Below are 13007 nucleotides of genomic sequence, written 5' to 3'. Positions count from 1 at the left end.
ATGGGTTTATTTCTGAGCTCTCTATTCTGTTCCATTGATTTCTGAGTCTGTTTTTATGCTAATACCATACTGTTTTGTTTACTATAGTTTTGTAATGTAGTTTGAGATCAGGAAGTGTGGTGCCTCCAGCTTTGTTCTTCTTTCTTAAGATTGCTTTGGCTATTTTGGAGTCTTTTGTGTTTTCATAAATATTTTAGGACTATTTGCTCTATTTCTGTGGAAAATGCCAGTGAAATTTTGATAATAATTGCATTGAATCTATAGATTGCTTTGGGTAGTATGGAAATTTTAACAATATTCATTCTTCCAATCCATGAGCAAGAAATATCTTTCCATATGTTTCTTCTTCAGTTCCTTTCATTACTGTCCTGTAATTTCCAGTGTACAGATCTTTCACTTCCTTGGTTAAATTTATTCCTAGGTATTTTATTCTTTTGATGAAGTTATAAATGGAATTGTTTTCTTAATTTCTCTGATAGTTTATTATTAGTTATAGAAATACAACAGATTTTTGTATATTGATTTTGTACCCTGCAACTTTACTGAATCCATTTATTCTAATGGTTTTTTTGGTGGTGTCTTCGGAGTTTTCTGTACACAAGATCATGTCATTTGCAAACAGAGACAATTGTACTCTTCCTTTCTAATTTGGATACTTTTAACTTTTTTCCTTGTCTAATTGCTCTGGCTAGGACTTCCAGCCCTGTGTTGAATAAAAGTCACAAGAGTGGGCATCATTGTCTTATTCCTGATCTCAGAGGAAAAACTTTCAGCTTTTCACTGTTGAATATGGTGTTAACTGTGGGCTTGTCATATAGCCTTTATTAGGTTGAAGTGCATTCTCTCCATACCCATTTTGTTGAGAGTTTTTGTCATGAATATATGTTGAATTTTTGACAAATGCTTTTTCTTTATTGAGAATATTATATGAATTTTGTCTTTCCTTTTGTTAATATAGTGTATCACATTGATTGATTTGCTGATGTTGAACCATCACTGCATCCATGGAATAAATCCCATTTGATCATGGTGTATGATCCCTTTAATGTATTGTTGAATTTAATGTATTGTTGCTAATACTTTGTTGAGAATTTTTACATGTATGTTCATTAAGGATACTGGCCTGTAATTTTCTTTTCTTGTAGTGTTCTTGTGTGATTTTGGTATCAGGGTTTGCTGTCCTTGTAAAATGAACTTGGAAGTGTTGGCTCCTCTTTTATTCTTTGTAAGAGTTTGAGAAGGTTTGGTATTAATTCTTTAAATGTTTAGTAGAATTCACCAGTGAAACCATCTGGTCCCGGACTTTTGTTTGAATCAGTAATCAAAATCCTCTGAACAATCTCTTTACTAGTAACTGGTCTCTTCAGACTTTCTGTTTCTTCGTGATTCAATCTTGGTAGATTGTATGTTTCTAGGAATTTACCTATTTCTTCTAGGTTATCCAATTTGTTGGCATATAATTTTTCCTAGTAGTCTCTTATGACCATTTGTATTTCTGTGGGATCGGTTGTAACATCTGCTCTTTCACTTCTGTTTATTTGAATCTTCTCTCTTTTTTTCTTTGTGAGTCTAGCTAAAAATTTGTCTGTTCTGCTTATCTTTTCCAAAATCTACCTCTTAGTTTCATTGATCTTTTCAGTTATCTTTTTAGTCTGGTTTAATTCTACCCTGATCATTCTTATTTCCTTCCATCTGCTAACTTTGGGCTTGATGTCTCACTTTAAATGTGTGATTACCATCCTCAAGTGGTCCTCATTTCGCTGGCAGTCCTACTCCTCTCCCCAGTTTTTTCACTCTTCCCTCTCTTTTAAACTCTGTTTCATACCATTTCCTTGGTCCTTAACCTCCAACATCCCCCTTTGCAACATTCATGACCTGATTTTCATTTGACTAAGAAAATCCAGAGAGACTCTCCACCTGTCCTCACATTCATCCAGTATCTGCCCCTGCACCGTGTTCTCTCCTTCTTTCCAGTCGCACGAGATGTGCTGTGTTTGCTCCTCTCCCAGAGAAGCCTTCCACTGTGGACAAGATCCCATACCCTCTGACCCCCTCAAGAACTTTGCTCCCTGAATTCTCTACCCCTTCCTTCTCTCCTGGGTCATCAGGGCTTTTTTTGTCTGTCCACTGAATCAGTCCCACTAGCATAGAAATATACTATATTTCCCATCTTACCAGAAAAAAACAAAACAAAACAAAACAACCTCTCCCTTGACTCCAACACCCCGCCTCTACACCACAGTTAGCCTTCACCCATTTCCTTTGCTATTCCTTACAACAGAACTCCTCAATGAATTATATAAGCTTGCTGTTTCACTTCTTCTCTATTCTCTTTGGGACCGCTCTAATCCATCCTACTACAGAGTGAAACAGTTTTTGTCAAATGATGCCACTTTGCCACAGTCAGTGGTCAGGTCTTAATTTTCATCTTATTCACCCTGTTGGCAGCATTTGACACACTGGGTCACTCCTTCCTTTTTTAAAAAGCTTTATTGAGATATAATTTGCATACCATAAAATTCACTGCTTTAAAATTACAATTCAATGATTTTTAGTATATTCACATAGTTGTGCAGCCATCATCACTATCTAATTCCCAAACATTCCATCACCTCAGAAAGAAACCCCACACTCGTTTGCAGTCACTTCCCGTCACTCAGTCCCTGGTAGCCAATGATTTACTTTTTGTCTTTGTAGATGTATGTGTTCTGGACATTTTATATAAGTGGAATAATACCGTATGTTTCCGTTGTGTCTGCCTTCTTTCACGCAGTGTAATGTTTTCAAGATTCAGCTCTGTTGAATCAGTGCTTCATCCCTTTTTATTACTGAATAACATTCCATTGTATGAATATACACATTTTACTTATCCTTTCATCGGTTGATGGACATTTGAGTTATTTCCAGTCTTTGGCTATAATGAATAATGCTGCTATGAACACTCATGTACAAGTCTTTATGTGGACATATGTTTTGGAATTGCTGGGTTATATGGTAACTGTATTTATTCCTTCCTTGTTGAAACCCTTTCCCCTTGCCTTTCAGTACACTCTCTTGGTTTTTGCCTCCACCTAACTGTCCACTTCTCAGTCACGCTGAGTCTTGCCTCTCTAACCTTGAGTGCTCTGGGGATTAGTTCTTAATCCTCTTCCCTTCTCTATCTAGATTCACTCCCTAGGTGATCTCTTCCAATTACGTGGTTTTTAAATACCATCTACGTATAGATGACTTGCAAATTGGTATTTTCAGTTCATGCCTCTCAACTCCAACTCCTATATCCAACTGTCTACATGACATCTCCACTTGTCTGTCTTATGTGCATCTCAAATTTAGCATGTCCAGAGCAATAAACTCCTGATTTACTGGCCAAAATCTGTACCTCCTGCTGTCTTTTCCAACTCCATGATACAGTTCATTCTTTCAGTGCTCAGGCCAAAAACTTTGGAGTCATCCTTGACTCCTTCCTCCTGTCCAGTGCATCAGCAAATCCCGTTGGCTTCACCTTCAAAATATATACAGAATCTGGTGTCATCTCATCGTTTCCCTGATCCAAGCCCACGAGCATCTCAGTTACTTCCAACTTCCTAGTTGGTCTCCTTTAATCACTCTGACCCTTCAACAGTCTTCTCGCTGTAGCAGTAAGGATCCTTTCAAAATAAAAGTCAGGCATGTTTCTTCTCTGTCTAACACCTTCTAAAAGTACCCCCCCACCCCCGCAGGGTAAAAGCCAACGTCCTTAAAATGCCTGAAGGTCTCCGTGATCTGGGCCCTCTTGCTACTTCAGTGACCTCACCTCCTGCCACTGTTCTCACTCATTTGTCTCCAGCCAGCCGCAGTGGCCTCCTTGCTGTTCCTCAGCCTTGGAAATCATGCTTCCTCCTCAGGACCTCTGCACTGCTCTCCAGCTGGAATGCTGCTCCCCAGACATTCTTCTGAGACACTCCTTTATTTCTTTAGGTCTGTGGTCAAGACTGCTAGTGGCCTCCCGGGATCTAGTCTCCTTCTCTTCCTTGGCCGCGTACACGGATGCACAGCTATAAGACCACTTTCCCTAACTTCCCTGGCAACTGTGTGTCACCATGTGACTAAATTTTGACCAACAAAAGTAAGCAGTTGGATTTCCCTTTAAGAGTGAGGCGTGCCCTTTCTTCACCCTCCCCCCATCCCACAGTGTTTGCAACACCAACCAAAGTTCCTGCCCTCGTGGAACTTACATCTGGTTGGGGGAAAAGACAACAAATAAATACACGTAAGTAGATATACAGTGTGTTTGATGGTATTGGGTGCAATGGAAATAAATAAAGCAGGGTCAGGCAGATGGGGAGTGGGGCATAAGGGAGAATTTTGCTATTTATTCTGTAATGACAGAGAAGGCTTCACTGATAAGACAGCATTTGAGCAAAATCTTACATCAGTTTGGATTAGGTGTTCTTGCATATAAATAAACCTCAAACAACATTGGCTTAAACAAGATAGAAATATATTTCCTTCAAATGAACAAAACCTGTAAGTCAGGCCAGGACTGGTAATGAGGCTCTACGAGGTCACCACAGACCCAGGACGCTTCAGCTTACGGCTCCCCACGGCTGCAGTGCGGGCCTCCCAGCCTAGGTGTTGCCATCTGCTTTCCTTCCAGGCCACAGGAGGTGTGTTGCTGCCCTGCACTACCATTAATTGTTAGTTTGCCCTGGATTTTACAGTTTATTACTTTATTTCTCACCTTCACTTCGGTCAGGAGAAGGGGATTTTAATAGCCAAGTTTCCCACTCTCTGTACAACTCTGGACAAATCATGTCAGTTCTCTGGGCCCCTGGATTTCATTTCTGAGATGAAGGGATTGGAGTAGACCTCTCGTCAACTCTAAAACTGAGTGGTTCTAAAATAATCATTTAATTTCTGAATTTTCCACCTAATTTTTCTTGCATAACCATGACCAGCTGTGATCAAGCAATTCAGTTATTTAATGTTAAGTTTATTTTTTCATCTTAACTCTAATTTTTAAAAACCTCAAAGAGAAATTATTTACTTGACAAATTTTTCAACTCTGAATCAGCAGCACACATTATTCTAAGGATTTTTAAAAAATTCACCTGCCCAGGATGAAACTCAGATATATTCCCTGGGAATGGGAAGTGAGGTGATGGGATGAATTTTAGCAAGTGTACCACTTTTTTTAAATCTCCAAAGGATGTTCCAGTGTGCACCCCTGGGTAAGAAGCACTGCTTACGGCATTCCAGCTAGTGTCAGTAGTGTCCCTTTGGAACAAGCTTCCAGAGAACATCTTGTTTTAAGGCCCCATCACCCCGTGTAATCATGTCCTCTAAGTTAGCAAGAACTTTTGAGGCCAAAGGATCGCATTTGGGATTGGATGGCAAACATTCCCATTGATTGATCATTGGTTTTGATCATCAGAGATAAATGATCAAAATTTTCAAAGCAAATTTTTATGTTATTAATAGCATGAAAATCTGTAGAAATCTTCTATTTAATTTCTAAACTGCTCAGTTTACACAGTTACTTTTGGCCTGAATTGTTTTCTGATGAAAGACCTGAAGTCAGGAACTTGAACAAGTGACTTTGTAACATAGCAGATGGGACCGTGTTGATGTTTCTAAGAGGCCTCACCTTACTGCCATGTACAGATTTATCTATGAGCAGCTTCTAAAAGGTGAGACTTACTTGAGCCTAAGTCCCAGGACAGATGGCTCTACCATGGGGCCACTTAGTCCAAGTAAATGTATTGACAGGTTCCAGCCCCTGATCTTGCGTTAACAATCCCTATGCTCTGTAAATTCAGATTCTTCCCATTTCTGTACCATAGCTGTTTTTGAAAACTGACTTAGAGATTTTGAAACTGAATATAGACGAAACTTTTAGAATAAGAATAATGCTTACACGGTGGAATTAATGTGCTTCATGGCATCGGTATTTCTGCAAGGAAGGTAGAATCTATCAGTTAGTTTGTTCGGTTATTCATTTGTTCGTTTATTCATTATAGGAACATGTAATGGTCCCCTACTATTTTGCTAGGTACAGCTCTAGGAGGCGGGGCTACAGCGGTTAACAAAACAGACAAAAACTTCTGCTCCGATGGCATTTAGCTTTTGCAGAGGAGTGAGGAGGCGAGAAGGAAAGAGTTGAGGAGCGTCAGATGCTAAGAGGTTTGTCACTTGCTTGAGCCACACTGTGAAACCATAATTAATCGGATCTATTCTATTTCAAGATCAACTTTTTTTTTAATTGTGAAATTTTTGTCTTTTCACCTGTGAGTCATTTTTCTAACAAACTTAGTTAAAATGATTTTATGCTAAGTACAGATCCACTCTAAAATTTAGATCAAGATGAGATTTTAATTAGTTACAACTAATTTCCTAAAGCATGTTAATAACTTGCTCAAAAAAAAAAACAACCCACTGGGCCATTAATTAGCTAGCACTGTGGCTGGCACATAATAGATGGGCCAAGTTATTTATGAGGAGAATTGATTGCTCCCATTGAGTAAACAAGCCTCACTTTTGAAAAGCAAAATGTAAAGATTTTTGAGCAAAAACAATGGCCTTTTTAAAATTTTTCTTATTTCAATTTTTTCTAATTTAGAGAGGTTTTTGTTTTTTCTCTAATTTTTTAAGCTAGAAATGCCTGTCTTCTTTAAAAAAAAAAATCAGAGCTAAACATCTGTTTTCTGGTACTTAGTTATCTCACCATTTCTTTTTATGAAGATGTTGAGTTTAATGAGCGTGAAGAAAAAGCAAGAGGCTGTGTCCTCTTCCGTGCAAATGACAAATGGAAGACAGAAAAGGCCAAGGATATTGAGGAGGTCTAGTGAACTTTATTTAGGAAGTCTAAATGTTAGAAATGAACTTCTCTGCTTTCATCCTGCTATCACAATTTTCCTTCATCATTGAGCCTTGGATATAATTTTCTGCCCTGTTCTAATCTTCTCCCAAAGTACCTGATGATGAAAAGAACAGACGTACAGTTTTTGTCATTTCAAAATGCAAGCACAGCACCTGGCCGGTGGTTAGGGTGACTCCTAAGACCAAAACATTAAAGTTTGTTTCGCTTAAACTTTTAAAAATTAAGTATTAACAATACTATTTCATAATAGTATGCTAAATTACTGTTATAAATTTTCCTGCAGTTGATTCACATGCACATCACTTTTCTAGGAAGAATCTTACAATAATCAGGAAACATTCACCTACACAAAGGAAAGGGAGCTACGAATTTCAGAGAGATTGGTCCCCGTCCAGTAAACTGAGTCCCTCCGGCTTCTGACTCACCTGCCATTCCTCTGTTTCAGTCCTGCAGGGCAGACAGCTCCCACCCAACACTTGCCCATGGGACAGAGGGCACTGTTGTGCCCTCGCCGTGACAGATTTATATGGATAAATTTTAAGGCACACATTATTTTCTTTATGTCTTATTTTCTTACGTCTTTTATTTTTAGTCAGATCATTGTATCAGGGTAAATCAGTCTGGTATCATAAGCATGTTTTTCAAGTGCTGGATTCTTTGTTCAGTTTTTAAAGATGAGACCTTGTTAAAACCTTTATAGCGTTGACTGTGGCAGAATTTGATTTTTGGCCTTTGAAATTTATTCATGTATGTTTTATTTTTGATTTATTTTTAATTTTTTAAATTGAAGTACAGTTGATTTACAATGTTGTGTTAGTTTCAGGTGTACAGCAAAGTGATTCAGGTATAAACATATATATAATGTATATATATTCTTTTTCAGGTTCTTTTCCCTTATAGGTTATTACAAAATATTGAGTTCCCTGTTTCATACAGCAGGTCTTTTTTGGTTATCTATTTTATATATAGTAGTGTGTGTATGTTAACCCCGAAGTCCTAATTTATCCCTACCTTTCCCCTTTGGTAACCATGAGTTTGTTTCACGTATATTTCAAGTATGGTGATGTTCCAAGCATTACTGGAGACATATACATCTATATATATATATACATACACATATATATATGTGTGTGTGTATAACTATGACTGTACATTTATATTTGCTAACTGAGCTCATTCTATATTATATATCATAAAATTATTTCACAGTCCTGTTAAAAACTTTGTAGATATTTTAATGACTGAATATTCTTTCATCATATACATGTGCCATGATTACCTTATAGTAATTTAGCTGTTTAGAATAGTTACCTTTGGGGCCTATTATAAATAAACTACAATGAACACATTTCCCATATAGTTTCCTCATACTCAGTTTCTTCCCCCTAAAATTATATTGCTAGAATGCTTCAGTGGGTGCCAGAGAGATAAATTTAAAGAAAGTTTTAATTACTAATGCCCCCCCCAAAAGAAGAAAATGGGTTGCATTATGGGATATAATGTGACTTTTATCCAAAACTGCCTTTTCTTCTTGCAATTCTAACGTTTAACATACGACCAACTATAGAGAGTAGTGGTAAGCACAGGTCCCGTGGCCTGGCTCCCTGGGGTGTAACTGTGTCTCTGCCACTGCCTCACTGGACAGACAACTTGAACTATGCCTCAGTTTCCTCAGCTGTGAAATGCTAATAATCGTAGTCCCTGCCTCTTCAGGTTGTTGTAAGAATTAAACGGGTTAATTTATGTAAATCTGTTGGAACCGTGCTAGCACAGAGTAGATGCTCACTCACTAAATGTTTGTTCATAACAGTCACAGCAACGGCATCTAAGAGACTATTTCCTAATTTTACATTTTCAAAGACTATTCTTCTGTTTCTATTCCTCTGGCACCTCGAATACTGAAGTATCTCAAATTACTTCTTAGGCTCTTCCATACCTGCAAATACATGCACGGAATGTGCTTTAAGATTCCTGGGATTGCTAGTATTTGAGTTGTACACATAAATCACACAGCATGTGCATAGATCCTTATCTGAAAGAGCCAATGGCAGAATTCTTAGCAAAATGTTTTCACAGATGGTTGGGGTGCTTTCATAGTTTTCACCTTCGAGTCCAAAAGTTATCATGAAGATCACTCAAATAAAAGAGCAAAGCGTGGTGTAAACTCCTGCATATCTCCAGTAGAAAGGGAAAGCTGCCTACCCCAGTCAGTGTCCCAAACCCTTGGCCGTCTTCCTACCGTAGCCACACGTTATGAGGCTGCAGATGGGTCTCTCTAAGGACATTCACTCCATTTGTTACAGTAAGGTTTTTATTTTTATTACAGTAAATTCTTACCCCACAGAGCTTGGCTGGACCTCATGGAGTCACTAGCAGCTCTTGTGTAGACAGGGCAGGCCTGCTGGGCCTTCTTGGCCCATTCCTGCTCAACTCAGAGCTGATGTGGGCCTGTTATATGTTTACATGCCAATGACAAATGAAAAGTGTATACAGAGAGAGGAGCTGCCTCCGTACAGATTTCTTCTCCCCATTCCCTTTAAAGCAAGGTTTCTCAGAGTCAGCTGTACTGACAGTTGGACCAGATGACTCTCTTTCATGGCAGGCTGTCCTATGCATTATAGAATATTTAGTCACATCTCTGGCCTCTACCCGCTAGATTCTAATATCACATACCCTCACCCCTGTTCATGGCAACCGAAAATGTCTCTAGACAAAATTGGCTCTGGGTGAGAACCCCTGCTCTAAGGCCACAGTGTAGTAACATGTCTCTTTGTACCCTTGGCTTTGTACCCTTGGCTTTGGCCGACTGGTGTCATATTCCTCAGAGAGTTCAAGGGGCCTTGAACACCGTCTCAAAGTCCACCACTGAACTATATACAATCCGAAATAGACACCTGGAAGCACAGAAATAAAACCACTCCTCTACCAACATTAGAATGCCAAGGCTTAAACTCTGTGTTCCTAAAAAGCTCAATTCCAGCTAAAGTAAAGAAAGGGATCTCTTCCTTTTTCTCAAAGTTAATACATTTGTACTAAAATTAATTACATCAGTAAAACGGCAGGTTTTAAAATTTTATCACTCTCTTAATTTTTCCTGTAGTCATCATCTCTATAGTGAAAATGTATAGTCTTCAAGGTACATCTTCAAGAAGATATCATTAATCACCTTGAAAAATTGTGCATTCCTTTTAAAAATGTGTATATATTCCACAGTTCTAGTCATCTTAGACTTACTGAGCCACTTGTTTTCTAACAATTTTGTTCTCATAAACTTCATGCAGTATTTTCGTGTTCTGTGCACGAGCTGAATTCTTTGCACTCCTTTGGTATAAATAATGAGTTTATATTTTAAAGTTAATGGTTAATGACAATCATGTCTGTTATTTCTATAGAAATTAAATCATTGGGAAATACACGTAGATAAATGTAGCTGATGTAGTTGCTGGTATGTGAATTCTATTATGGTGTTATGGAGTCTATTTTAATATAAACTGGCAGGATGGAATAAGCTACATATTACCTTTTTTTTTTACTTGAGAATATTTTTTTACGTAAATTGTTGAGTCAAATTTAGAACCCAAATTGTCACTGAACCTAAAATGTCCTGTCATTATTTTAACACCATGAAATATTGCCAAACAACTGTTCTTAGTTTTCTCTCAATATTAAAACAAATATGTGTGGATGTGAGATTTTTTTAGCTAACTAATTGGAAGTCGTACTGCTTTTTGAGTGGTTTGTATTGATTTTTCATGTCTGTTTTGATGAAAAATTACATGCCGGAGGAGTCCCTTTATGAAATATGTAATAGCAGATGCTTACACTTTTCATGTTGTGTTGCTGTTTATCTGAGTATTTCTTTTAGAAGTATTCTTGGCAGATATAGCTATGAGCTATAGTTATTTCATAATTAAAAAAAAATTTCCCTGTGATTTTCATGAGCTTACGAATGCTCTACAGAGAAATGCAACTGAACAATTAATTGGCATTCATCAGACTTGGGCAAATTTTACATAACAACAATATTAATAAAAGCTAGCTTTGATTTAGTGTTTATTTTGTGTTAAATGTAACTCTTTGCTAAATTAGTTTCATGTAATCCTCACAGTGGTATGAACTTATTAAATATTTATGTCCATAATTGTCTGTGTTCCTCTTTTTAATTGTCCATTATCCTAGCCTCTTGGTCAGTCAGTGTCCTGGGAATATCTTGTAGTTGAAGAGTGTTTGTCTGACAATAAGTATTTATTAATGGGTTCAAAACTTTGCTAGACTTCCTGGTAACAATGTTACAAATAATATAAAGAAGAAGAAGAGAAGGGCGAGGTAGGAGGAGCGATCTGGTTGAGGCCACGTGACCTAGAAACGTGCGATAACTAAGATTACGGTATCAGATGACATGCAGTCAAGTGTAGATTGTGTGGTGGTGAGTTACAGGAATTCAGAGTTGGGAAAGGTTATTTAGACCTAAGGGTAGTTAGTGAAGCTCTGTGGCCAGTGGATTCTTATCTCGACCTCAAAGGAGTTTAGGATTTGGTTGGGTTGGTGACTGGCCAGTGATCAACACATGACATTGTAGATGAAAGGACAAGCAAGAGAAAAGTCCTAGAGATGAGGAAAAGCTTCCAGTGTAATGAATACTTTTGATCCAAGGGTTTGAAACTTTCCTGAAATTCTGCCATGATTTTTACCCATTTTTAGGAAAAGAATATAGGTGGTTTTCTCATTTTTTCTGACCTAAAATAAGAGAGCATGAAAGTATTTCTGGGGTCAGAGAGCCCTCAGATATGAAAAGTGAACATACCCAGTATTCATTTGGCACTTGGGCTGCCCATGATTCCAGAGATAGAAGAAAAGTTAAAAAGTTGTGTTTTTCCTATTTATTTCCTTAATTCAAAATTTATTACACCATACGTTGCCCTACAACAGAGGATTACAGTAGAAACTTGCCAACTGGTGTGTATTTCGCTTGTTGGTAGTAAATATTTCCGGACACCTTTCTCACATTGGCATTCTCTATTTCAGTGGTTCTCAGCCGTTTTTATTTTTTTTCTGCGTCTTTCTGACTATTTCTTCTCTCCTTCTAGGTTGCAGTCTGATATACTCTCTTAATCTCTCATTATATAGAATAATTATTCTAAGGAGAGGTTAGGCCTGCGGAAGATTTGTATGAGAATCCAGGAGAGGGGTATGGGCCATAATGGTTTGAAAGTTCCCCTCAGCAATATTGGTATCTCCCCTTCACTGTGCCCTTTGCTATATAAGAATTTTTAATATGCATTTTCAGTTTTCTACCTCGGTTGATATTTTTCTGGAGTGTGATTAATCCATTCGATTATTAATAAATTCGAATAAATTATCTTCAATAACTTAATTGGAAAGACTTTTAAAAATGCTTCTCTTTTTTATTTTATTTTTTAGATCCCAAAATCTAGGAGTGAGGGATCTATTCAGGCCCACAGGGTACCGCAACCAGAGCTGTCTGATGGCGTTCCTCAGGTCAGCCTGCAGCGAAGTCAGAGAAATTCCTGCTGGGATGACATGAGTTCAGCAGAGGATGCTAATGCTGTCAAATTGCTCTCCAGGTTAGCATGTTTCCTTTGTTTACACATCATGGATTGCATCATCTGTGCTGATACACAGGCCCGCATATGCAGGTATGTTTGCACGTATCTACCACCGGGGTCATCGGGATACAGATCAGTACAGCTATTTAAAACCTACTGTAACTTTTGAAAAATTTCTGACTGGTAATTCTTATCACACAAGCATTCTTATCACACAAGCATTCCTAGTTTGTTATATTTTATTTTATGGATTAAAACAAATTATTTAGTCAGTCGGACTGTGCTAGGCTCACAGTAAAAGTTGGAAGAGTTATTTTTTAGATGGCTTTTCATAGTATGTTCAGTGGTCAATATTATTTGCAATGAAAGTGGACATCACAGGTGTTACTAGAACCAATTCTCACTCACAGATTTTGAAGGTTGCCCTTTAACCTTTAGGTTGCACGTTAAACCTGAAAGCAAACTTCTTTGGTGTACTTGAGGAGAAAGGCATACAATTTTCTTAAAATAGGTAAAATGGGGTCTGAACCTTATTTACTCCTCACATACAGAATTTTTCCTTTTAAAGGTTTTTCATCTTT

At 37.8% G+C, this 13007-nt stretch overlaps 1 protein-coding gene across 3 annotated transcripts in view; it reads left to right on the top strand.

The window, feature by feature from the left end:
- The window catches only part of FAM13A (family with sequence similarity 13 member A), a 354436-nt gene that overhangs the window by 207814 nt on the left and 133615 nt on the right, over positions 1 to 13007 (top strand). For all 3 annotated transcript variants that reach the window (XM_049709015.1, XM_004276998.4, XM_033400352.2), the window contains exon 7: positions 12281 to 12444. In XM_049709015.1, the coding sequence (XP_049564972.1) occupies positions 12281 to 12444 (164 nt within the window). The remainder of the gene's footprint in view (positions 1 to 12280; positions 12445 to 13007) is intronic.

Source organism: Orcinus orca, chromosome 4 (assembly GCF_937001465.1).
Source record: "Orcinus orca chromosome 4, mOrcOrc1.1, whole genome shotgun sequence".
Taxonomy (NCBI): Eukaryota; Metazoa; Chordata; class Mammalia; order Artiodactyla; family Delphinidae; genus Orcinus; species Orcinus orca.
This window is presented reverse-complemented; position numbering and strand designations above follow the sequence as displayed.